The sequence below is a fragment of the Danio aesculapii genome, chromosome 5 (genome assembly GCF_903798145.1).
Source record: "Danio aesculapii chromosome 5, fDanAes4.1, whole genome shotgun sequence".
Lineage (NCBI taxonomy): Eukaryota > Metazoa > Chordata > Actinopteri > Cypriniformes > Danionidae > Danio > Danio aesculapii.
The window spans coordinates 59,368,532-59,396,077 of record NC_079439.1 but is presented as its reverse complement, the minus strand read 5'-3'; the positions used below and the strand labels follow the sequence as shown (position 1 = coordinate 59,396,077).

General features: G+C 33.1%; 1 protein-coding gene across 2 annotated transcripts; it reads left to right on the top strand.

The window, feature by feature from the left end:
* The first annotated feature begins 343 nt into the window (after positions 1-343).
* On the top strand, positions 344-26,711 carry slc37a2 (solute carrier family 37 member 2). Of its 2 annotated transcripts, none has more exons than XM_056458569.1 (18): positions 344-1,144; positions 2,272-2,353; positions 2,476-2,566; positions 2,984-3,062; positions 3,150-3,285; positions 3,747-3,823; positions 6,376-6,542; positions 9,012-9,049; positions 11,529-11,666; positions 13,891-13,981; positions 14,093-14,155; positions 15,126-15,211; positions 16,325-16,373; positions 17,905-17,978; positions 18,147-18,225; positions 21,572-21,669; positions 21,755-21,865; positions 26,358-26,711. In XM_056458569.1, exons 1-17 carry the CDS (start codon positions 1,089-1,091, stop codon positions 21,821-21,823), a joined length of 1,473 nt encoding a protein of 490 aa, XP_056314544.1. In that variant the 5' UTR covers positions 344-1,088; the 3' UTR covers positions 21,824-21,865; positions 26,358-26,711. The 2 variants fall into 2 exon arrangements, with proteins under 2 accessions (XP_056314544.1, XP_056314542.1); XM_056458567.1 differs by having other exon boundaries at positions 346-1,144; positions 21,755-21,819.
* The last annotated feature ends 835 nt before the right edge of the window (positions 26,712-27,546 follow it).

Below are 27,546 nucleotides of genomic sequence, written 5' to 3'. Positions count from 1 at the left end.
CACTGTGGCGACCCTTGATGAATAATGGGACTAAGCGGAAGGAAAATGACATGAAATGAGATTAAAAATATATATATATATTTTTATGAAAGAATTTTATTCGTTTACCTGCCTATCACGTTACTGACATCAAAGAACCATGAACACGCAAACAGAGTTGCTAAATTATTTGAATAATACTATTATATTAAAATAATATAGTGTGAAATAGTGAGAATCAAGTAAAATATTATGGATTAAATGTTAAAATGGCTTGAACCCCTCATTTATTATAGAACAAGAGTTTCTCTGACACAGAAATTGGTTGAAATTAATTAAATTAAAAAAATTATTAATAGTGTTTTACTCTATTTGTATACCTCCATATCAGATGACCATTTAGCTACCATGAATGGTAATGTTGTCCTAAAATCTCATATGACTGACTTCATTTCTGTAGGGAAAAAGCTAAAGAATCCCAGTCACACAGGGACCACCTGACAATCAGAAAGCCGGATAACGAAGGGTTAAATGACGTCACCCCGCATCACATGTTGACGCCGCCAGATCCAATGTATGCCGCTCGCAGTAACTCGCACCAGTGGCTGTGGAAAAAAACACTTGGAATGGCGACCGACAGCACGGGCCGAGCTAGAGATCGATGAATTCTCATGTGATGTTGTAGACCAGACGAACGGGTATTAATAGCAACCGGCCTGAAACGTAGACGGACCTCCAGTCAAGGCAACCAACCATGGCACACTTTGGAAATTTAGAGCGTTTTGATAGTTTTCCAGTCATGGAATTAGGCAATAAAAACACGTCTCCGGGACTTTAAATGCAACTCTTTTCGTCTGGTTTATGACTGCCGGTTTTTAACGAACATGGTTAACGTTATGCGGACTCGTAGTAGATTTAGGTCGTGCAAAATTAACGCAAGTTGAGTAGTGAAACGCGATTAGTCAGCTAGTTTCGTTGTGTATTATAGATTTTAATCCGTGTTTACGCTTTTATAAATCATAACAGAAATGGGATTTTTTTATGTCTAAGTTTTTAACGTCGGCGAATTTTTAGTTAGGTTTTTTATACGGGACAACATCTATAAAACAATGAGGTCTTTAGCTCCGGGCATCAAACTCATTACCTCTTTCTCAAGAGACAGCTGGTGAGTAGACGGGCCTATGTAAACACAGCGTACTTTTATTCTCAGATAGCCTGTTTCGTGATGTTATTATTGATTTTTGATAGTACTATTGATTTTTAGCACTGCTGCTTAAAGGTTCCTCATTAATCATCTATAGGCTTGATGTTTTCAGCTATACTGCATATTTAAATTGAGGTAAAGTTGGTTTTATATTTGCACATTCGTTAATTTTTAAACTGAGGTAAAGTTGGTATTATATTTGCACATTCTGACTTTCTCCTTAATAATATAATTTCAGAAAAATGATTATTTGCTAATTCTAAATGGGGAAATTATATTAGCTATGGCTATCAAAGTACAGCGTAGTTCACACAGTCAATTAAATAGTGCTGATGTTGTTTTGAAATCATCATTGCTTGTGATTTCAGACCGAATATGCAAAGTACCATGGTAAAAACATAAAGGGAACCAACTTTACCTCAGTCATTTTTAAAAGTTGACAACTTGTGGCAAGGTGCCTATATTGTACTTTAAATATTGAGTCTGAAATGGCATGCAAGTATGACTCCAAAACAACACAATCACTATTTATGTGAACAATGTTGTACTTTAATAGTCATTGGCTGCTAATATGATTTCCCTATATAGAATTTGCAAAGAATACTTTTCTGAAATTATATTAAGGAGACATTTTGAATGTGCGAATATAAATATGTAACATAAAACTAACTTCACCTCAATCATATTTAAGCATGTTTAATACAAAACTTTAAGTTATTTGATCAAGAAAGCATATTTACTTACTCTGTTGAGAACCAAAATGTGTACAATTTGTCCATCTTGAAAATATTCAGTTACATTTCAAGCATGTATTAATATGATCTATATCTAAAAGGCTTCATTTTTGCAACCTGAGGTATACCGTGTGAGCTAACAGGAAATGCATAGAAAAAAAGCACAGAGCATTCAGTGTGTGAGAGTTTGCTTTAGGTGAGGGCGTTTTCCTGTAAGCCCACGTAATGTGGTTCAGTTTTATCACTGCTCGACTGTTACTTAATGCTAACAACTCCAAATTTGACACATCTTAACCACTGGGGATGTTTTTATTCACTTTTAAATCCTTGTTTAACCCATTTCTTCATAATTAGGTACAGATTCTCCATCCTCTTCCTCACATTTGTGTTCTACACCAGCTACCACCTCTCTCGAAAACCTATCAGTATTGTCAAGGTAATAAAAAAGTAAACATTAATCACATTGATAGGCCTGACCTGAGCAGAAGACAAGTCATGGGGTTGCTTTTTTATTACAAGGTGTGTTAAATGCGTTGTTGCATTATTTTTTTCTGACAGAGCCAGCTGCACAGAAACTGCTCAAATGTTGTTCATCCAGCAAATCTTAACATCACTGACAATGATACCTGGTGCGATTGGGTTCCTTTCGGTGAGTTTGATTCTTAAAAATAAATTATTAATAAAAACAATTAATTAATAAATGTAAATTAAATAATAAAACATGCCTAAAACCTTAAAGGGATAGTTTAGTAAAGAAATAAAAATAAAATTCTGCAATTTTTCTCTTCCACTTTTCAAACCTGTTTGAGTTTCTTCTGTTGAAAACAAAAGAAGAAATTTAATAAATGTTGCAAGGGAGCAGCCATTGACATCCATAGTAGGAACAAAAAAATACTCTAGACATCAATGGCTGCTGGTTCAGAGAAAATAAAATAAACTAATAATAATAAAAATGCAGAACCACTTGAGTGTTAGTAAGCATGGAGGAAAAAAAAAAGATTATTTATTTTATATACATATATTGTATATACTAATAATCTCTTTTATTTCTTATTATTTGATTCAGATGGCAAAAATTACCAGAACCTGTTTGGAGTGCTGGACAACTGCTTTCTGGTTGCGTATGCTATTGGCATGTTCTTTAGGTATGATGCTGAATATTCTTTGCTAGTTTACATATGTTAAATGTGTTTTGCTTGAGGTGTGACACCTGGTTTTGAAATGTTTTACAGTGGGATATTCGGAGAGCGGTTGCCCCTGCGCTACTACCTGAGCTCAGGGATGCTTCTCAGCGGCCTTTTCACTGCTCTGTTTGGCTTGGGTTTTTACTGGCAGATCCATTCTTTGTGGTATTACTGCCTAGTTCAGGTACGCTATACTTCTTTATAAATCAAACAAACCGTATAAACCCAGGAGGTGTGTTGGTCTGTGAAAACTTTCCAGAGAGAACGTTTTTTTTTTTTTTTTTTTCTAAAAGCGAAACCAAAATAACAGAAGTGATACTTTTCAAATGTCACATTTCTTTTCAGGAGCAAATTTCAAAAGGAAAATGAAAACATTTTGCATGTTTGCAAATAAAAAGCATATCCGTGTGTTTTCAAACATCACATTGAGGTTTTTGTCATCCGTTTCTTTACAAGCAAGTGGTAGTCCAGTCTTACTGACCTAGAGTTATTTCATAGTAAACCTCAAGTCATGTTGGTGTGAGTCACATGGACAGCACATGACTGAATCAGCCGGATTACTTTGCTTCTAGAACATGTCAAAGGCATGTGCTCATCAGACTTGCTGATTTAGTTTTTGGGTTGTTTTTCTTCTCTCTTTTACAGGCATTAAATGGGCTGGTTCAGACTACAGGCTGGCCGGCAGTCGTGGCGTGTGTTGGGAACTGGTTTGGGAAGGGAAAGTAAGTGACTGTTGAATTTTGTACCGCTTGCTCGGTGCAAAACTAGTTCCTCATTTTCCCCTCCAAAAAATGTAATTAATGCAGATGTTCTCACACATGCTCCAAAAATGCCTTACTAATTAAAAAAAAGTTTTGAATTGTGCTTTTTAAAAGTTCAACTCAAGGTTTAGGGTTGATTATTAGGGAAGCTTTGATCAGCATCGGCCGATAATCACATTTCTCGACTCGGTACTGGTTGATCTGGCTGATCTCATGAACCGACCGCAAGTGTTTGTTTGCAAGTTTATAAACAGAGGAAGATGCATCCGGGTTATGCATCAGCAGTGCTACAACACATAAGCAATGTTTTCATAATCAAATTGTTATTAATCATAACCAAATAATTAATTTTTTCTATCATTTAACCATTTCTTTAATCTGTTTTCTATTTTAAAGCTGCTTCTGACCAATACATGTATGCAACATCCTTACTTATCTTAGGTAAGGCGAGATCTCTACTTAAAGGGTAATTGTGGTTGTGCAATGGCAAAGTTATATAAAGCTTGAAGAATTGGTATCTGCCGATCATCATGACAAGGAATCGGTACTCCGTATCAGCTGCAGAAATCCTAATCAGAGCATCCTTATTGATTATTCTATTTTATGGACTGAAAGTTACATCCACAGTGCAAAAAATACTTAAACTTTTGTCAAATTATTCTTTTGATTCTACTTGATTAATGTGCACACTACACAATTGTTGACAAAAAAGACAAAATACTGTAATAAACCTTTTATTCAGCGTTCTAATGTGATGTTGCTCAAATACCTTCCTTTATATTAAGGGTGCCCAAACTTTTTCTCATGAAGGGCCAAAAACAACTTTGATTGAGGTTAGTGGGCCGAAGCTAAATAGTTGCCATGGGTAATGTCCTAATTTATTTAATAATATTTAAAAATAACTGGAAAACATTGCTTTATTAACTTATAGAGCATCATTTTTTACAATTTATAAAGAACTTATTACAGTAAAAACAATGTAATTTGACAGGAGTTTTTGCCTTGATTTGCTCACTGATGTCTTCTGCATAGCCCCCTTTTTTTAGTGATATCGATTTTTACAAATCTGATTAATTTACTACATTTAATTAAAACATTTAATTTCACTGTTTTTTAATGTAACTCCCTTCTCAGATGGAATGGTGGGCTGAATCAAAGGTTACAATGGGCCAACTTTGGCCCGTAGGCCCTACTTTGGGCAACTCAGTTTTATATAAATCAAGTGCATAATTATTTTAAATGTCCTTTTTCTTTTTTTTTTTTCTTTTTTTTTTTTTTATTATTATTATTATTATTATTATTATTATTTTATTTTTTATTTTTTATTTTTTTTGTAGTTCATTTTTAGTGGCCAGACTGACTTGTTACCGCTGGCAATTTGCAAGTACCTCCTTTAATATTTTTTCTGAAAAATGAAATCAATTAGTGCTGAAAATTCAGTTTCATCACAGAAATTAAGTTTCAAAATATGTTAAAATAGAAAGTTTAAACTATAATAATATTTAAAAATATAGCATTTTTACTGTGTTTTTGATGACATAAAACAACCTTAATTAGCAGAAAACACTGCTTTCAAAAACTTAAACAAAATATTTCCCTAAAATTTAAACAGTGGTGCATTAGTGGTCTATTTTGATTGTATATTGACCTTAAAAGAGGAAACGATTCATGTTATATATTTAGGTACTTGAATCGTAAGCCCTATTGTACACCATATAGGCAATTCTGGCCATTCCAGGAAGATCATGCTAAATACAATTCTGAAATATTTAGAGATTGTTCACTTTCATCATCAGCTTCTACAAGTTGTCAAAAATAGAATGAGTCAAATAGCTTTGGCAATGTGGTCAAATTTGAACCAGTCCATAAAAGCACCAACCTAACACATGATTATAAAATGTGTTTTTCACTACATTGTACAAAAACACGAAGATTACCTTCTAATTTGGCATCCACATCCTGTTTTTCTCTTACTTTTAAGATGCTTTTAATTCAGCAGTACTCATGCATTGTTTTGAGCTACGAAAGAAGAGAGAAAGGTGTCAGTAAAATCCAGCATTTGAACATATGTTAAAAGCATAGTTCACCCAAAAATTTAAATTTGGACATCATTTACTCACCCTTGTTTCAAACCATTGTGAGTTTTTTTTATATTAAACACAGAGAAGATTTTTTTTAAGAAGGCTGAAAACTTATAAGCATTGACTTCCACTGTTTGTTTTTCCTCCTAAGAAAGTCAATGGTTTCAGGTTTTCAGCTTTCCTCAAAATACCTTTGTTTGTGTTAAACAGAAGAAAGAAACTCGTATAGGTTTGGATCCACTTGAGGGTGAATAAATAGTGAGTACATTTTCATTTTGGGGCTACCATGCCTTTAATATCAGGTGGAAGCAGTAATGCATCTCAGCCAGCTATTTGTGATCAGATCTCTGAATATGCTTGTTAATAGCAGGTGATAAGAGAGACTTATAGTGCTGTGTACTACATTCTCCTGATGCTCTGTTGCTTATGCAGGCGTGGGTTCATCATGGGAGTCTGGAATTCGCACACCTCAGTGGGAAACATCCTGGGCTCTCTCATTGCTGGTGTCTATGTGTCGTCTGCCTGGGGTCTGTCCTTCATCGTGCCTGGTATCATCATCGCTTCCACTGGAGTCATCTGCTTTTTGTTCCTGGTTGAAAGTAAGTCACACATGTTCAGTCACAGGGAGTTTTGCTTGTTTCTGCATGCATGCTGTTCATAAAGACGGAAACAGAAGGGGAAGCATGCAGGGAAACAGAAGCAGAGACTGCACACATTAACTCACTTGCACTTAAATTTGATTATTTGAGTTATTTAAATGCCTTATTTCAGTGTAGAAACTGAATAAAACTATGGAAACATGATATTGTTAAACAACTAAATTATGTAATAATATTATTTTGTCTAAATAACACAATATTGTTAAATAACTATTAAATGTGTACTATTAAATGCCCTATTTTTTATGTTATTGGATCATTTTTTTTTAATCTAGAAAGACTTATTAAGAATTATTTTTAAACATGAATCCTTTAAATATGATAGATTTTTAAAAAAAAATCAAAAGTAAGCCTTAAAGATGTAGTTGGTGATCTGCCACAACGCTAACCAGTTATCAAAACACAGTCCCTCCCCTGCCGTCCAAACCCACGTCTCTGAAACGCGAGTGCGCACACCTTAAAGATGACAGACAACCCTCTCTCACACGCTGTCCGATAGCGACTCTGCTTAGTGCTTTGTCGGCGGCATGCATGCTATTTCAAACCATATATTCAGAGTAGCATGTTAAACAATATAGGGAGCATGTCGCAGGTTGTCATTGCTCAAAAATGAACCGATGTGTATATAAAACTTCAGCTTAGGAAAGCAGGCTAGGCGGAATAACGCTATTTACTGATGTTTTGTTGTTAAACTAAATAAAAGTCTACATTATCGATGCTGTAAAGGGTCCCTTATGAAACTGAAAATAGTCACATCAGTTGCCGGGAGATTTCAGTGGCTGAACAACACTTCTGTGCATATAACCCATTCAGCTGCAGGTGAACGCACGTGCCCACAAAATGATGGATCTGCGTGAACTGCTGCAGATGTTCAAATCTACATTTACTGACAGACAGTTTGGGCTACTTATCAGAATTATGGGAATTGTCGCCCAACAAAATTTAATTGGATGAACGTTTTTTGGTTTTATGCCTTACCCAGAATATAAAAATACATACAAATACATTTTAAATTATTCACTTTAATCAGTACTATTGGAATGTGAAGAAACCTTCAATCAGCACAACAAAAAAGGTTTCTGAAGACGTTCACCTACTGCTCCTATAATTTTTTTAGATGTTTATTTATTTAATGTAATTGTCATTGTTGGTGTCTTTTTAGTTTATAATCCTATTTTTGTGCTGTTTTTATTTTTAGAAACCTGTTTATTATAGAAAAGTCTTTAACTCTTTAATGTCTGTAATTAAGGGTCAAGCATCGAAGGTGCATGGGCACCTATTGTATCCGTTCCGGTTCTTGTTATTGTTCTTCCGGCTTCTTCCGCTCTTGGAGTCTATTGCAGCCCTAACCGATTGTAGCATTTGTGCACATTTTGGCACACTGATAGAGGACAGTCTAATTTTCAACCACAACAAATTTGGACTCGCTAATTCAAGCTCTCTAGCGCCACCACTTGTCCAAGGTTTTTCTTATGTTTATCATTATAACATTTGAACCGAATGGGCTACAATTAAAATTCTTTTTCCCTCTGATTCCTTGGCTCAAGCCAGTTCAAATGGACTGAATGCCATTTTCTGTCATGAAATATTTCGTCATTTCGAATTTTCTGTAAAACCTATTTGAACGAACTCGTCCTAGGCCGTTTGTCCCATTTTTCACCAAAATTGAATCACATGATCTACAGACCATGCTGACAAATTTATTAAATTCAAGTTGATTAGATGATCTGTTTTCAGTTAACTTGCAAACAAATTTAACGTAGATGTGTGAAAATAGACTTTAGGCAATGTGTTTGTAACGCATTGACGTATTCACACCAAACTTAGTGTGTGATAGTCTTACTAGCCAACTGAGTGTGCACACTTTCATTCTGCCCAATCAGAATTGCGCAACTAAAAAGAAAACAGGGAAGCACGGTCAATTGGGATGATTGTATGCCGCTTCAGAAGCATTATTAGATGAATTAATATAAAAGAAAAACCGCAATAGTAATATAGGAATATTTTTGTTTCAAAGTCACAGACACCAAACAAAAACAGGTAATTTTTAGGAGCCGTTGCAGAATTGTTTCCACGACTTGCAGATTATTGAGCAGAATCTTGATCACAAAATTAAATTGCAAATCAAATCGCAATACCTGTGAAAAACATTGCAATTAGATATTTTCCCCAAATCACACAGCCCTAATATATTGAATATTTAGTGAAGGTTTTGCCATGAATGTAGCTAGTGTTGCTGATATAGCACTAAAATGTGAATGAATGAATGAATGAATAAATAAATAGCCAGGGAAGCCGACAAGTTTTCAAAACACTCTCATCAGTTCATGAAAGTAGAATTTAACAATTTTTATTTTTGCAAAACCAAATTTTTGCTGCATAAATCATGACTTGGCTTCTCATCTACAGGACCTGAAGACGTGAACTGTACTCCACCACAACACCATGTGAGTTCACTAATGGTTTTAACACTGGTTTGCTCATGCAACATTTTTAGTCTTTTTATTAAGTTGTGTTTACACTGTTCATTTTTTTTTTCTTATTTTGAAGCTGATGAAATGTGACCAATACCTGCAGGTTGCACTTGATTTTTGAATGAATTGCAGCTTAATTATTCTAGCCTCATTTGATTATAATCAATATCAAAAATTGGCATGTAATATATGCATAACCTTTGGTGATTCAACATATAATAGGTTTATTTATATAACACCTTTCACAGACATTGTCACAAAGTGCTTTACAATAAAAGAAAAGTGGAAAACAGGTAAAAGAACAAATATCAATAAAAGAAAACCCATTAAAACAAGTTTAAATTCCAAATACAGAAACACCAATTTAAATACAGCTCACCATGCTGATAATTTAAAGCTTGACCAAAATTGCTTTTTTAAAAAGTTAAACTGATCCCCAGAGTTCTTAATGCTAGAGATGGGAGATTAGGATAATTTACTTTCATTCTGTGCACCTTTTATAAATTAGTTTGATTTTAGTAAATCTTTATTAATTTAGTTTATTTGCGTTCAGTTCATGTGTTTTTTCATTCTCAATGTGCATTTAACCAGTTGAAATAAATGAAAATGAAATGAATACTACAGTAAACAGGTCGAGAAACAGGTCTTGGAACTGAAAGCAGAAGTACCCATCAACCGAGAGAACAGCTTGTAATGCACTCTTCTCACCTTTTAGCTGTGTACTGGCTCTATTGGCCTCTGGTGATATAACTGATTGTATAAAGTAATCCGGTTTAGCTGGAAAAAAAATGTTTATTTCTGAAGGTGTTAATTGTAAACACCATTATAAATTCAGCTCAAATATCAAATGTTTATTTGATGTATATTTAGTCTAAAGTTTTTGTGGTCATCATTGAAGCTTTTGACACAATGCTTAAAGAGATAATAAAACAGGGTTTCTGCGGGGTCTAAATGTATTAAAAGTTGATAAATCAATTATGAGAACGTTAAGGCCCTTAAAAGGGATTAAAAAGTCTTGATCAAGTTTTACGAGGTCTTAAATTTTGTTCAAACGATGTCCAAAGTGTTTGACTCCAAAAAAGCATAAATATATTTATTTTCTTCCTAATATTAACAACAGCGTGCTCGATCCACATGATTGGTTCAGGCTGGGGCACTTTGTCTGGGTGATATCATGTAATTTGTGACGCTCTCCACATGTAGCGAAACCATAGAGCGAAACAGATGGCAAAATGAGAAAATGTAAGCTTGCGTACTCCTGATAGGAAAAAGATGAGTTTAAACAGTGGCTGAAGCCTGTTGCTGAAAACAACCATGAAAATTATATTTCTCCATGCTTTGTTTCTTCCATGCTTATCTGAGTTCTGTTGCATGGTTGTGCTCCATTTGATTTATTTAACTACAACTATAACTGTTTATTAAGTTAAAGGTTTGATTGCTGATTAGAACTTGAAGTGGCAACGAGGTCATAAAATATTCTGAGAAGGTCTTTAAAAAGGTATTGAAATTACCTTAAGGATTCCTGTGTATATACCCTGTAAAAATAAGAGAGAATTCTGCCATCATTTACTCACCCTTCACTTGTTACAAAACCTATATTTCTGCTGAACACGAAAGAAGATATTTTGAAAAATGCTGGTAGCTGCCACCCATTGGTATTTTATTTACCTGCTATGGAAGTTAATGGGTACCAGCAATCAGCTGTCTTCACGTTTAACAGAAGAGAGAAACTCAAAGGTGTTAAACCAGAGAGAGGGAGAGTAAATGATGAGGTAAGTTTCCATTTTGGGCAAACTATCCCTTTAAGCAGGGCTTCTTTGAACAGCTGTGTGTTGCAGTCGTTATTTTAGCATTTGACAACAGGAAAAAAACATTGTTGAAAAACACACAGCAGTTGGAGAAACTGAGAATTCAGGCAAAACTTGACCGTACAGTTGGAATTATGTTATATGAGAATGCGAGTGTCAGTATGTAAACAAGTGGCGTACTTTGCTCATCCAGTCATTGGCACTGAAAATGAGGACGTTAACCCAGTGTTCAGGATTGTATAGTGTGAAACCTAAGTGTATGAATATTCAGGATCAATTGTTAACCCTTATTCAGCCTATATAAATTGTTTGCAGCCACTTTACCTTAGAAAAAATTTCAGTGCTGTGTAAATTATGAACGGTGTCAGAAGTGAAGTGAAATAACACATCCATTTAGATCAGATTGACTCAGAGAAACTAGTTGGTGCGAAAAATCCCTTGTGATCTTGTGAAATACATCAACTTCGACTTCCTAAAATCTGCTAGCTGTGACTTACAGCAGCTAGCGTTGACTAATAGACGGCAAACTGGGAGAAATCAAATCTGTGGAAGTCATTTGGTGTATTCAAGCATAGAGTATTGTCTTCTTTAACAAACAGTTTTACCTTCATTGTTGTAACACTAATAGGCTGTAATATGTTTAGGAGAGAGTGGAGGAGGAGCCTCTGTTGAGGAACTCATCCACTAATGAGGAGATCTTCAACAGTCACACATCTACAGCCGTGGAGCCGGTGGAGGATCACAGTGAAGCCATCAGCTTCTGCGGAGCGCTCAGGATTCCTGTGAGTGGCCTGTTATTCTCAGTTGGACACCCGCAGCTGTTAGTCTTATTTTTAAGAGATTGAGTTGAACTGATGTGTTTGTAATTCTGGATGGTTTTATCCAGTGAAGTGTCTGTGATTCTGGGATCCAAAAAATATTGCTTTCGCTTTCCAAACCAAATAATTTTTCACTTAAGTGTAACAAGATTATGGGCCAGAATTACGAATACCTTGCACCAACTTCCTTTTTTTCTCACCATAAAAAACTACTGTTAGGTAGGGAATGGGGATGTGCTATATTTCTAGTCAGTGATTTTTAAAAACTGACATCACTGAGTATCTCAATTTTACTTAATTTTATTTTTTTTATCCAAGCATTTATTTATTTAAGCATTTAGTCCAAAAATGAAAATTGTTATTAATTACTCGCCCTCATGTCATTCCAAACCACCAAAACCTCCATTCATCTTCAGAACACAAATTTAAGATATTTTAGATGATATCTGAGAGCTCCCTCAACATCCATGGACAACAATGGTCGCACCTTGTTCAAAGTTCAGAAAGTTACCAAAAAACTGTCCAGGGTTCAATCATAATATTATGAGCATATAGGAAGATACACTGAAGATTGTTGGAAACAGCCACTAGCTATGTTTCCATCCAAAAGTGCGAATTAGCTTTGTGCACAAAACTGGAATATCGCATAAAATGTGTGAATAAAGCAGCGTTTCCATCCAACGAGTCACGCAATAAAGTGGGTGTTTAAAAGCATGAGATGTGGAGCACAGACACTCTTTGACTATTCTGGAGGTAATTAATAATATAAGAACCCTAATACTGAGATGTTTAAGGCGTTTTATAATGACTAAAACAACATTTCTGATGTTTTACAATGTGCTCAGCCTGCTTTTTTGTCTATTCGCACACACTTTTATCATTACAAGGTCTATTATAACAAAATTTCATGACCTTTTTTTAATGCACATACTGGAATTTGTTTGGTAAAAGCCTTTTCATGGTAGTTTATGCATTTTTTTTTACTGAATAAAAAGATTATCTTAGATTTTATTTATTTGCATTTTCAAAATGTATGTGCATCTTGGCATTTCCAGCAACCTTTTTTTTTTTAATAGGTGGATGGAAACGTAGCTATTGACTTCATCGGATGCACTATGATGTCAATTGCTGATTTTTAGTATTTGTTTACTAAATGTTACAGGATATCTTTTGTTTATAAAAGTTTACAACCAATTGAGTGTAAGAAAATTAGGAAATTGTTATTTTTTTCAATGTACTATCACTTTAAAATTAACAGGACTCCAGTGAGTGTTTGCTGATTAAGTAATATCACACTTGAGTCCCATTTTTGAGAATATCAGCATGAGTGTGATACTGATTTATAGACCAGTTTAGCAAACAAAATATTAATATTGGATGTTACATTCTAGACATCCAAATTCTTTGCCAAAACAAAGCTGCAGCAGAACATTTGTGCATCTCACAACAACACACTGGTGTTTCCTTCCTGAATGAGTCATTGATTGAGACAAGGACTTGCTGGAACCTTCTGGTGCTTTCAGTGTTTTGATTTTGGTTTATTTAACATGGACAAATCGCAATTACACTGGACACACCATTTAAGTGTTATAGCAGACTTGATCATTCTCAGCACCTGTCTATGGGAGGCTTGACATTTAAAATAAACAAAAATAAAATTAGATAGATAGATAGATAGATAGATAGATAGATAGATAGATAGATAGATTTAATTTATATTCACAACATTATAATTCTTTTCATACAAATGCTATATTGATTGATGGATTTGTTCATTCATGATCTAGTGTGGAAGCATGAAAATACACGCTTTAATCCTCACTACAAATAAAATCTAGCTAATTAGAGGGATCATGTGACATTAAGTAATAAACACACACAAAATGTTTATGAATTGTCAGCCACTTATTAGTTTTTTAATATTTAATCTAGAATCATAACCATAATTGTTAGGTGGAAATAGAAACTGGAAACATTTTCTTTGCCATAACAAAATATGCATCAAAGTAAATCCTATGAGGAATGCTTCGAATGAGCAATTCATCTGAATAGGATCCGAGACTGTGCAATGTCATGTTGCAAATTTGTCTAGCGCAGTCCAGAGCAGAATCTGGCACGCTCGGCTGTCATAAAGACAGAAGTAAATATCTCAGTCATTGTTGTGTAATGCTTTGTCTTTATTCTGCAGGGTGTGGTGGAGTTCTCGATGTGTTTGCTTTTTGCCAAGTTGGTCAGCTACACCTTCCTCTACTGGCTTCCTCTGTATATCGCTAATATTGGTAAGAATCTTTCTACAGATTACCTCCTATTCACTCGGCTCTTATGAATGAATGAATAAACAGTCAAACAATTCCACAAAGTCACGAAGCATTCTCTGCTCTCTTCCACAGCTCATTTTGATCCTAAAAAAGCTGGGGATCTGTCTACGTTGTTCGACGTTGGAGGAATTTTGGGTAAGCAAGTCAATATTTGATATACAGCAGTCAACATTTGAAGTGGATCAAAAAATATATTATAAGTGTTGTTCTAAAGACAACATGTGTATTATATAATACAACAACATTTATTTATGAAGTACATTTAAACACTATAAAATTGACCCAAATGTTATACAAATGTACAAACAGATCTAGGCTATGAAACTACAATTATATCTACATGCATGCAATAGCTGAAGAATGAAATTGTTTTAAATCTAGGTTTAAAAATGTCAAGAGAGAGCAGATCTTAGGTAATAATAATATAATTATGATGATACTATTACAATATCAATAATTTGTGGACTCATCATGAAGTTTAACCTTAATAGAGTAAAAGTTTTTCATTAAATTATGTAATTTAATGTTTTTTAAGGCCTGTGACTGTACAATGCAAACCAGTCGTGTATAAGAAATTTATAACATTTGTAGCTTTAACAAAGATTAATTGTATTTATTTTTATACACTGAAGACTAGGGTGTTATTTATTTACATTTTAATTACTCAATTTATGTACCGGAATACAGTTAGACTCTCCAGAAAACGAGATAACATTTTGGGTTTTTATTATTGTTGTTGCTTTAATCTGTTTATCTATGCTTATAATGTGTATATTATATTTTATGCAGAAGCACTGCCCTGCAGAAATCATCCCAATTAGTTTTAAATCAAATTAATTATTTCCAAATCTAGTGAATTTATTGTTATTGCTAAATATAAAGCAGAAAAACAAAACATTGCATTTTTTCCAGTGTTGTGCGGCCCTACAATATGCAATATTAAATGATTCTTGCAACCAAACGGCCACTCTAGTTTGCACTCAAAGTCAAACAGATCTTACTAATATGGGTTTGATATTGGGTAGTTTGAACCAGGCATAAGTGTGTTGTTGTTGTTGTTGTTGTTTATAAGATTGTAAAATATATTTGTGTGTGTGTGTGTTAGGTGGCATCGTAGCAGGATTAGTATCTGACTATACTGGAGGCAGAGCCAGTACTTGCTGTGCCATGTTGATCATTGCTGCTCCTATGGTGAGGTGCAGTTTTTTTATATTGACATTTTTAGCCAAAATGTACATAAAATAATCACAAAATGCCAACTTCTGTTTTGGCAAGATATTACAGATTACTTTGAAAGAATTTTAAGAGTGCTAAAAACATAATTAAAACAGGTGCACTTTCATTCATTCTAAGCTTTATGGACCATCAAATTTTGGGAGGTTTATTTTTTTTTGGATTTTGGGAGTCACTAGCCATGTTTCTATACACCTATATTTATGCACATTATGAATATGCACATAATAAAATGCTTAATGGAAGCGTCAAAATGTGCATACGTTTTGAAAATGTGCATAAAAAATGTATGCGCACAACTAAGTAGGATAAACTTCGTATCCGATAAAAGAAAAAATGCACAAACTAAAATGGAAACGCATTCACCAATTAAATTCCAGCATGCGCATAAAGTAATGTTTTGTTTTAACAGATCATGTGATAACAAAAATGGTGCGATGGGACACCATTAACAAACCTGCAGACCGATCACATTGTAAAATAACTGAAATGTTGTTTTGGTAATTTTAAAATCCCTTAACCAAGCTCGTCATTCAGTATTAGTTCCTCCAGAGCTGTGTTGAACATCTGCACTCCCAAAAAGCATCTCACACCTTTTGAGGTGCAAGTAATTTATTTGAGGTAAAAAGAAAATAAAACAGTGGCTTCTCCTACTGCAGCAAATTTCATTTTTTGTTGTAATATTTGGCACCAGTTTATCAGGTAGTGGCATTATTGTTCTCTGTGACTCATTGGATAGAAATGGTGCTTTCTTCACAAATGTTTTATGCAATATTTCAGTTTTGTGCACAATCTAATTGGCATTATTGGACAGAAACATGGCTAATGTGGCTGATTGTGCTTCCTAGATTACTATTAGCCTGAGCAAAGCAAAGACAAAACGGCTAGTTTGCAGTGACAAAATGTGAAATGTTGTCAGTACATCTTAAAGTTTGCTCAGTGTTTGCAGACATCTGAAATCTTGTGCACTCAACACCTTCGAGTTTACCTGTGAACTGCTATGAACACATGGCCATCTTTTGCCTTTCCTTCGAGAACTGCTGCTTACTCATGTTTGCTTTCTTTCTCAAGCTGTTCCTGTACAATAAGATTGGCCAGAATGGCTTGCCAACCACAGTTGGTGAGTATAACATACCAATTATTTATTTTTATTTATTTTTTGTTGTTGTGTGCGTGTGTGTGTGTTGTAGAAAGACAAGCTTAATCTTTTCAACTCTGATTTTAAAATAGATTACATTAAAATGATTTAAAGGGGTCGTTCACCCAAAATTGAACTTATGAAATGAACAGTGTTTTAATTACTCATTCTGGTGGTGTCCTAATGATGTATATGCCCTTCTGTTTTTTTAAGAGAAATTTAATATGATGTCCTGTCTGTGCTCACTTCAACTCGCCTTGAAAAAAGTATACCAATTGTGAGAAATCAAGATAAATAGATCAAGTACAATACAAAATCAGTCTGTTAATGTATTCATTCATTCAGTTTATTATTTTCTGTGGTCAAATGATAGTTGATTTATAAATTTCTTTAAGAATTTTGACACTTTTTTTATCATAATTATGACTTATAAGTATTTTCATACATGAAAATAGGCTTCTATACTGTAGATTATTTTATTAATATTGGTTTATCAAAATGGTGACATGCACAATGACTAATAATCATAAGTCAAGATTTTAGTTTAAGACACTACAGTTAGAAACCCTTAATCTTGAATTGAAATTGAAGCTTTCAGATGAATAAGACATTTCGGTAACACTTTATAATGGAGTCTTACCAGCATTTCTTATATAATAATACTGTTTGTCAAAGGAACATTCATTTGTACATGTCAAATTGACATCAGGCATGACCTAAATCATTCAAATCGATTTGATGCCAAAACCTTGATGTCGTTTTGAAATCAAGCTGAGAAGCTAATACTAAAACTACTCAAGATCTTTAACACAATTAAGTAAAGTGACAAAAAATACGTAACTTTTAAGTAGGTTGACTGATTTAAAAAAAAATAAATAAAAAATGTTTAAGCACATAACTTGCTTAACTACACTTAATATTTTGTGGCTTATTGTTTCTGAGTCTTGTGTAAGCTTTACAAACATGTTCACATACAGTGCAGTATACACTATATATGATTTTTGCCAGCCCAAGTAACCTATGATAAACCTGATATATCGTTGAACTGTTGCATAAACACTATCACACTCATAGCAGTGCAATATGGTTGTATTTCTTCACTGGTGGCACGCTAAGGCACTCTGCCTGCATCCTCGAGCTAAAGCACGCCTCTCACCAGTGCCGATATACAGCCATATCGCAATGCTACGAGTGTGATATTGTGTTTATACAACAGCTCGACGATATATTTGGTGACATTGCTTTATTTATTTATTTGTTTTTTTACCAAATGCAAACATGTTTTCCAAGAAATTGTACGGTGTACTCCATTCTATAATACTTTTTCTTAAATTTTGATTGCTATTAATTTAATAAGGACTAAAATAAATGTATTTTATAATATGACAAAATGAACAATTCTTGCCAAAATTTTGCTTTAAAATACGTTTTGTAGAACTTTTTTTCTTTTGATGATCGAACAAGTTTCCATATTGATTTCCACAAATAAGATTTGTCTTTCTGTGACCTGTAGGCATGTTGCTGTGGTGTGGTGCTCTCGTGAATGGACCTTACGCCCTCATCACCACAGCTGTATCTGCTGACCTAGTAAGTGCCGGGCACCTTTACTCCATGTACTCTACACAGAAAATAAATAAATAAAAGGAAGACTTTAAATAGACACAGATAAGTCCTGCTGTCAATAACTGATCAATAAGCTATTTTGTAACGCTACACGTGCTGTTGTACATTTCATAATGTTTTGTGATCTTCCAGGGGACCCACGAGTGTCTGAGAGGTAACTCCAGAGCTCTGTCCACTGTGACCGCCATTATTGATGGCACTGGATCAATAGGTATGCTGAGATTGTGAGATGTTTCTTTTTTTTTTTTTTGTTTTTCTTTTGAGTTTCATTCTGCTTGCTTAATAGTCAAATACACTTTGTGTTGTATTCAGACCCCCTAGTTTTTCCCTTTTTTTAAATTTATTTTTAATTTTTTGTATTTATTTATTTTATTTTATTGCAATTTTAAAAATGACTGTTGTGGTAGTAATTGCCAAAAATTTGTGGACAATTTTGAGATTTAAAAAAAAAAACAAAGATAAAACACAAATTTAAAAGCTCAATATATATCATATACCATAGTAGATAGTCTGCTATGTTAGGTGTGCAATCTGACACAATTATAATGACCCTAATCATAAAAATAAAGCTTCTTTATTTTGGTCTTAGATCTAAAACGACAGGCATTAAGCCAAAGGAAGGTTGTATAACTCTTATTTTTATCCACGATTTTAGCTTATTCTATTTCACTCCCAGAATCATCTGACGTCAGGTACCTTACTCAGGACATGCGTTAGGGCTTCCTCTACCCTAATACATCTAAAACAGGGATTGCTGTAAAACTCGTCAATGGCAGGGATGTGTTTTCTCTCGTTAACTGCAAGGAAAGAGTTAAACAAAAACATTTTATCAATTTTACGCAGATCATAACATCAGCCATACATGTAAAGCACAAATAATGTCCTTCAATTCAGTCACGTCCAATGGCTGTCATCCTTGAACATATCTCAATCACTGTAACCTGCTTGCTGTTCTGTGTGTCACATTTTTCAGTTTGATAGAGGTTTGCTCACACTTTATTTTGTCTGACACGTGTCAAACGCCCATCTTGCACCACAGTATGCCTAATCCACTCTTTGCATTGACTTCATGTAAATCACTCGCGTTTCATCCATGTCTGCTTGCTGCACAGACTGCAAAACAATTCCCCTGCTATCATGTAATGTAATGATTGTGAGGGCGCAGGTGAGACGTCATTTTTCGAGAGACACTCAAATACATCATGTGCGCTGCGTATGCAATGTCTATAAGTCATGTGAAACAATTCATTGCAAACTGAAGTAATATAATTTGATTATATAGTTTGGAATTGGATGTTTTATGAGATTATTTAAATTTTTTGCCATTATTTTGCATTTAATTAAGAATTTTGCAGGATTGCAAACATTTGCGAGTTTGTGGATTTTGCGTTGGATTCGGCGATCGCAGAATCGCGGAAAACTAGAGAGTCTGTGTATTGGCTATGAGTAGTACACTATATTTTAAGATGTTTTGTACAACTGAATGTGATAGGGTTATTGTATAGTATAGTATATCCTATAGGGTTGTCACGATACTGGAATTCGATAATAATCGGTACTGAAGTTATAAAAAGGTCCATTTGGGTGAACTGATGACCTTCATGGCCAATCACTGTCATTTCTGTTGAGTATGTGAACACGATGGCAAATCAATGCTGTTTAAGAACGCACTTAAATGTTAGCGGTAAATTAGCGTTTTGTTTTGTTTTTTTTCAGTACCGATTGGTATTGAATTCCTGTATCGTAACAACTAATATCCTACTAACTGAATTGGCATGCATGTTCTAAATTTTTATTTTGCAACATATTTGGCTGTTATTTGTTCTATGACGTGTTGCTAATAAGGCAAGAATTAATGCTTAACACAACTAATGTTAATATATTCACAGTTCACTATAGCGTGTGTTGTCTTTCCAATCAGCTTGCAAGTCAAATAAGTCATAATTTGGATTTAGTATGTTTACATTTAAAATTCATAATTTATTTAAATATATTACTTTTATAAAATTTATTTTATAATATTTTTTATTTTTATAATTTTCATAAATACGACTTGCATCATTTCAGCATTTATATCATTTAGATGTTTTTAATCTCATAATTATAACTGAAAGTTTTAATTTTGACTGTTAAATAGAAGAATGCTGGTTTTAACTTTTTATTTCAAAATTAGATTTTAAGCATGTTATAGTTTCTCCATTTTATGCCTTAATTACAAATCTTTAAAGTCTAAAGTCAAAATTATATCTTAAAGCAGTTAGACAGGATAAATAACCAAACCTTATTGCCAAACTTGCCCAGTTGATTGATTACATGTTTTCTAAAATGTTATATTTAAATATTCAAATAATGCATTATTTAATTACATATGTGCTAGTTTCCAGCACATTAAGTCAGTTTAAAATTTTATTATTATTTTTTATTTTTTTAGGGAGATGTTTGAGTCAAAAGCTTTGACAGATTATTTTGATCGAGTTTGAGTTTTATCAGTTTAGTAAATAAGATGAATGAATAATTTCACGTTTATTCACAAAATCAAATGTTGTATATAATCAGAAAAATTATTGATGAGCAAAGCCCTTGGTGTAAACCTTCAGGTTATAAACAAGAACAAAATATGAAGTTTTGTAGAGGTACAGTTGAAGTCAGAATTATTAGCCCCCGCTTTTAAATTTTTTCTCTTTTTTTTTTTCTTTTTTAAATCTTTCCCAAATGATGTTTAACAGAGCAAGGAAATTTTTACAGCATGTCTGATAATATTTTTTCTTCTGGATAAAGTCTTGTTTGTTTTATTTTGGCTAGGATAAAAGCATTTTTTATTTTTTAAAAAACATTTTAAGGTCAAAGTTATTAGCCTCTTTAAGGTATTTTTTTTTAGTCTACAGAACAAACCATCATTATACAATAACTTGCCTAATTACCCTAACCTGCCTAGTTCCCCTAATTGGCCAAGTTAAGCCTTTAAATGTCCCTTTAACCTGTATAGAAGTATCTGTAAAAATCTCAAGTAAAATATTGTTTACTGTCATCATGGCAAAGATAAAATAAATCCGTTATTAAAGCTATTATGTTTAGAAATGTGTTGAGAATCTTCTCTCTGTTAAACAGAAATTGGGGGGAAAAAATAAACGGTGTTAGTAATTCCGGGGGTTTAATAATTCTAAAGTGCTGAATAACTGTAAGTGCTGCAGAATTGGAAAATGTATTCCTTATTACAGGAATAAAATCTCATTTTGTGAATTTGCTTTACAAAATATCCATTATAGTTAACCTATAGTCACAGGTGTGTATTTTGGAAGTTATTTTTACTATAGACAGACAGAAACACATTTTATGAAAGCCAAAAAGCCTTACATCTCAATAATGACTGGTGCATTTTCTGCCTGTAGTGTCTTGCCTTAATAATATTAAAAGCCTCCTGGCAGTCGAAACAATGTTTTTAAAAGCGTATTGATAGTAAATTGAAATGTAACATTTAGAACCCAGTGTTTGTTTTGCAAACATGTCTCTCTCCCGGGATGATGGTCATGTGTTGTAATGTGCTGAACGTCCTCTAGGTGCCGCTGTCGGGCCTCTTTTGGCCGGTCTGATCTCTCCCACGGGCTGGAACAACGTCTTCTACATGCTCATTGCTGCAGATGTACTGGCCTGTCTGGTGTGTATTATAATGATTGTTTGTCACAAAAATTATCTCCAATATATTGCAAGCTAATGATCTCCTGTTGTTGTCATTTGTTTAGCTGCTGTCCAGACTGGTCTATAAGGAGATCAGAGGATGGTGCGGATACACTACAAGGCAGAGAGGGTGAACATTCATAACTCACTCCTGTTCTTTACATTTATTAGCATGTGTAAGGAGCACCTTAAAATATTTATATGTACTATATATGCTAAAAGTGAAAAATTAGGCTTATTTTCTGATTATTTTTAGATTTAATCAGTCATAAATGGTACATTTTGAAATATTTGAAGTATTTATAAGGATTCCTTTTCTATTTTAATATATTTGCTGTTTACTTGTGTATTGGCAAAGTTTAATTTTCAGCATTGTTTACTATAGTCTTCATTGTGCCTGATCCTTCAGAAATCATTCTGATTTGGTGCTTATTAGAATTTATTTATTATTATTGAAGTTAAACAGTTTTTGCTGCTTAATATTTTGTGGAAACCATGATATTAATAGTTTAATAGTTTAAAAAATAAGACATGATTTTATTTTATTTTATTTTTATTTTTTTTGAGTAAAGATTTATAATGTTAAAAATGTGTGATTCGTATAAATACACACAATAGGATATGTTAGCGATTTGATTTCCTTGAAATAGCAATTTTAATTACATGCTGAATTTAATGTTAATATATGCATATTATATAACCCAAATTGCAGCTATATAAAACCAAAAATCTGTATTTATTTGAAAAAAGTATACTTTAAAAAACATGAAAGCCATCAAGATTATCAAGTATATGTATCAAGATTAATGATCTTTATTTTTAAACCTTTAATTAAGAACAAAGTTTGTTTTTGAACAGTAAAACTTCTCTAAATATCCAGAATAAGTGTTGTAGTCCTGTTCACATTATGAAATTAGGACAGAAACATGCTCACAATAAGATATTAAGCACCAGAAATGTTTGATATATAATTATTGTAAATATTATTAACCATTATTATTGTTGTTGTTGTTATATAGATTTCATTATATAGATTTTTTTTAAACCCGTTGAACATGTAATCGTTCACTCCTCAGTGTACAAATTGAATGTTATTAGTCTTTTGCTGAAAACCACAACATTGACTAATTATAATACTCTACTCCTGCTGTTATTTGCTGGTTTTAAATGTAGTGTCTCACTGTATTCGTACCATAGTTTATCTATAGTAACAAATGTCATTATCGATTTTATTGATTAATTGTTGCAATCCTACTATATTTACACTGAAGAAAGCTATTTATTAGTTTACTTTTTTTTTTAATTAGTGAACCCAAAATTATTAGAATTAAGTAAATGAACTGTGCATAATTATAAAAAATTCAAGTCGAGTCATCATAACAGTTCCAAGTTACAGTGGGTTTACTCACTACTTTAAGTAAAGAAACCAATAGCTTTTTACAGTGTAGTTACATTTATCATACTCTGTTTTTTTATATAATTTTTTATATATATATATATATATATATATATATATATATATATATATATATATATATATATATATATATATATATATATATATATATATATATATATATATATATATATATATACATCTATAATTGTAAAGGTTTATTTATTCTCCAAGTGTAATTGTTTTGTTTTAAGTGACAAAATCCATTATTTTATTGTGCTAAATTGATCAAACATGTCAAACAGTAAAGACTGAAATATAACAAAAGATCATTTGACAATGAAGACTGCAGTCATTTTTGCTTTAAATTAAGGTACGATCACAGGTATATATATTATATATAAATGTTTTATATTTTAAAACATTTAAGTAGAGTTTAACTTATAAGAATATTCACTAAGTTACTGTTGTTGTTTTTATTTATTTTATTATTATTTACTTTATTTTTTTAAATGCAGCCTGAAACCTCTTTCAGAAATCCTAGTAGCTTAAGTTTTAAAAGTAATTACTTTTTAAATATAATTTTCTTGCGGCCCCATTTATGCAAATTCTTTTTTTTTTTTTTTTGACTATTGTACATTCTTTGATCGCAGTTTGTCATCTTTAATGACAATTAAACATAATTTAATGCTTTAAGTCACTTTTTTTTGTTAAATCCTCCATGTGATGATGTTATTGGCAGAAGTCTTAATTAAGGTTTATTTTTACCCTTCTATATTTAGCTAGTGGCCTTTGAATGTGCGGAGAGATGCTGATTGCCATAGCATGTACTTGATGATAGTGGAAGCTAAAAATGTAAACAGACATGACCAAAGTGATGCTGTACTCCAGCTAATTGGGCCTCTCTGCTTTCAGTATGATTCAATGGAAGCTATTTTAGTGCTTGCAAGGCAATCACAATTACTCTACGAGGTTTCAACCTGCCATGGGATTTGCTCGTTTTCACCATTTTCCCAAATGACTGGCAGATGTGCGTGTCCAGGTGTCTCTGACACTCTTTTAATTAGCAGTCCCTTTTTGACCTATATATATATATATATATATATATATATATATATATATATATATATATATATATATATATATATATATATATATATATATATATATATATATATATATATATATATATATATATATATAGCAAGTTTTCTAAATGTTTATGTAAATTGTGCATTATTTACTTAAATGTGCTCATTTGAATACTTAAGTCGAGTTAAAAATGTATTTATTTTTAATTCCTTTAAATTCAGGTTTTTACAAAGGGACTTTTTTTTATCACTCCATAAACGATCAAATACTATCAAAGGCCCCCAAAAAAAACACTCCCCCCCCCCCCTGTTTTGTAGAGTACAATGTAGCACACAAGCAGCCAAATTATGTGTGAACATGCTCTTTTGTAAAAAAAAATTAATAATAAAAAAAAAAAACTTTAGTTTAGATTTTTTATTTACTTTTATGTTATATTTGACTCAAATGATTCTTATATGTACAGGTCATTTTGTCATTAGTCATGCATTAAGCAATTATTTATTTATGTGCTTTTTTTAACTTGTCTGTAAAAACGGTAAATTGATGAAAAACATTAGTTTTCAAAATTATTCATTGTTCTGCAAGACCTTTTGCTGTTGTAAACAATTTAATGAAAATAGTTCAAGCAAAGCATAAGTGAACTATTAAAAATATATTTTTTTTATGTTTCAAGGATAAAACTGATGAAAAAATAAATTGTCTTTTTAAAATTCATGTCAAAACTAACATTCAAGAGAAAAAAAAATGTAGAAAATCTTTCATTCTCACTTTCCTATGGCTTATTCTTATCTTTAATCAAGTGTTGCCACAGCAAAATGAACCACCAGTTACTCTGGCTCATGACCAAATGTATTTTTAATTCATTTTAATAAGTCTGTTAAATGTGGTGTATGCATGTTCTAATGAAGTGGAGATTTATTGCTCAGTGTAGGAGAAAAGGCAAAGCAAATTTATTTATATTGCACATTTCATACACAGTTGCAGTTCAAAGTGCTTTACATAAACAGGAACAAAAGAGACAAGTGTATAAGAAAATAAAAACTTGTAATAAAAATGAATAAAAACAGATTCAAATGTGTTAAAACGGGTTATAAAAGAATTTAAAAAGACAATAGTGCGACCTGTCGGACGTAGCACAGTACTCATTTAGTAAAGGCACAGCTGAACAGATGTGTTAAGTCTGGATTTAAATGTGCCTAATATTGGAGCACATCTGATCATTTCTGAAAGCTGATTTCACCCTGCATTGACTGAACCCTTGCAATTTCTAGTTCATATATGCCAGTATTAAGACCTGAGGACCGGTGTGATTTCTAAATAGAACTCATTTTAGGAACCATTTTAAAATGGCCTTCATGGCTTAACAAAATATCATTTGAGCTTCAATATTGTAATGTGTGGATGTGCAATAGCCGCATCGCAGGATTAGATTATTTATCTAAGATTTAAAGATATTGTGGAATATGACTACTTTTTTTAAAAATTATTTATAGAATAATGACTGTTATTTTACATTTAATTGTTCAATTTCTATACTAGAACACTGCTAAGTCTCTCCAGAAAACCATAAAGCACTGATTATTTATTTATTTTTGCTTGTCATTTATTATAATTTATGCCAATGCACTCCATAGAAAATGACTTGATCGTCCCAGTTGATCTAAATTAACAAATTCTTTCTGAAAAGAGCTGTTCAGATGACCTGGTGAAATGATATTCATATCGCAATGTATATCACAGCAAAACAAAATATCGCAATGTCAGATTTTTCCAATATCGAGCAGCCCTAATTTCCTTTATAAATCGTATATAATAATTGAAATCTACACAAGTTGATAAAAGTGTTTATAAGAGAAACACTTCCTGATATTGACCTAAAAAATGCTTAATGAAAAGTCAAAACGACCAAAATCTTAAAACTGACGTGATTTAAAAAAAAAAAAAAAGGTCACCAATAGTGATTTTAATACTCGTCAGACCAGCAAGTGATTATTATTATTATTATTATTATTATTATTATTATTATTATTATTATTATTATTATTATTATTATTATTTTATTTATTATTTTTATTGGGACTGGTTTGTGTAATGACATAAAGACAATCTGCTGATTAATAGGGAAGCGTTTAATTTAGCAGCGTGTGTTTGCAGTGGTTTCATCTGCTCTTTTCTTTCAGGTTCAAAGAGATCTGAGGAACAAGAGAATATCACACCTGTGATGGAAAATTACCTGCAGCGTAACGACAAAAAGGGACCAAGGATTGATCCAACACACCAAGCCTTTTTATGCTCCAGGGCTATTTTATATGAAAATTATAACATGAGACTTTCATCCTTTTTATACTGACAATAGAACAAAGCTGTGCGCTATCTAGGCGAGTAACACACATACACACACACACACACACACAGCGCAACATGATCACTGAGCGCCTTTATTTTCATACAGGATGTTTCTAATGGCTGCATCTTAATACAAATATACCTTTTTTTCTGGTATTAAAATATGCCATCAGTGCTTTGTCCTTTCATCAGTGCTGTGTCTGAGTGATCTTTCATAACCTCACACATCAACGCGCAGTTACAAGTTCTTTTTTCAATTAATTTTTTCAATTAACTAATTTCAAGAGGATCACATGCTTGTGATTGACACATTAGCTAACGTATGATTCATCAATCGAATGATTCCAAACTCGCTATAAATAAGGTTCTTACTTCAGTATCTTCATCCCATATGAATATGTGCTACAACTTCAATCATAAGGTAAACACAAAACAACAGCTTTCAACAATAGCTCCTTCACGCGCGGCTTCCAGTCCCGCCCACACTCGTCAACCCTACCAAGCCGACCAATCACAGAGCTTACGCTACACGACGTTGCGATTGTGTACTTACATTTCTGAGAGGTACGCATCGGCGAGGGCTATGCATCCATGCGTATGCTGCGCCGTAGCATATGCGTCCGCTTGACGCAGAAGTATATATCAGCCTTTTCTCATACTTCCTCCCCGTCAGTCGACGTTTCTGTGTGGAGTTTACATGTTCTCCCCATGCTGGCGTGGGTTTCCCCCAGGTTCTCTAGTTTCTTCCCAGAGTCCAAAGTTATGCTACATGGGTTGACCAAACCAAATTGGCACTATAGATGAGCTCTTAAGCTGCAGTCACACTTGACTTTTCTTCCCATAGACTTCCATTCATACGCACGCGAATGCGTCAGACCGGAAACGCGGGGTCATGCGTCAAGTTTCGCATGTTGCTGCGGTGCAAAGTTCAAGCTTGGTGAACTCTGACCTGCGAAATTGCATCACTTGACTGCGTGAGACCAATCGAGGATCAAAACACGACCTCTCTGGACAGAAATTTAA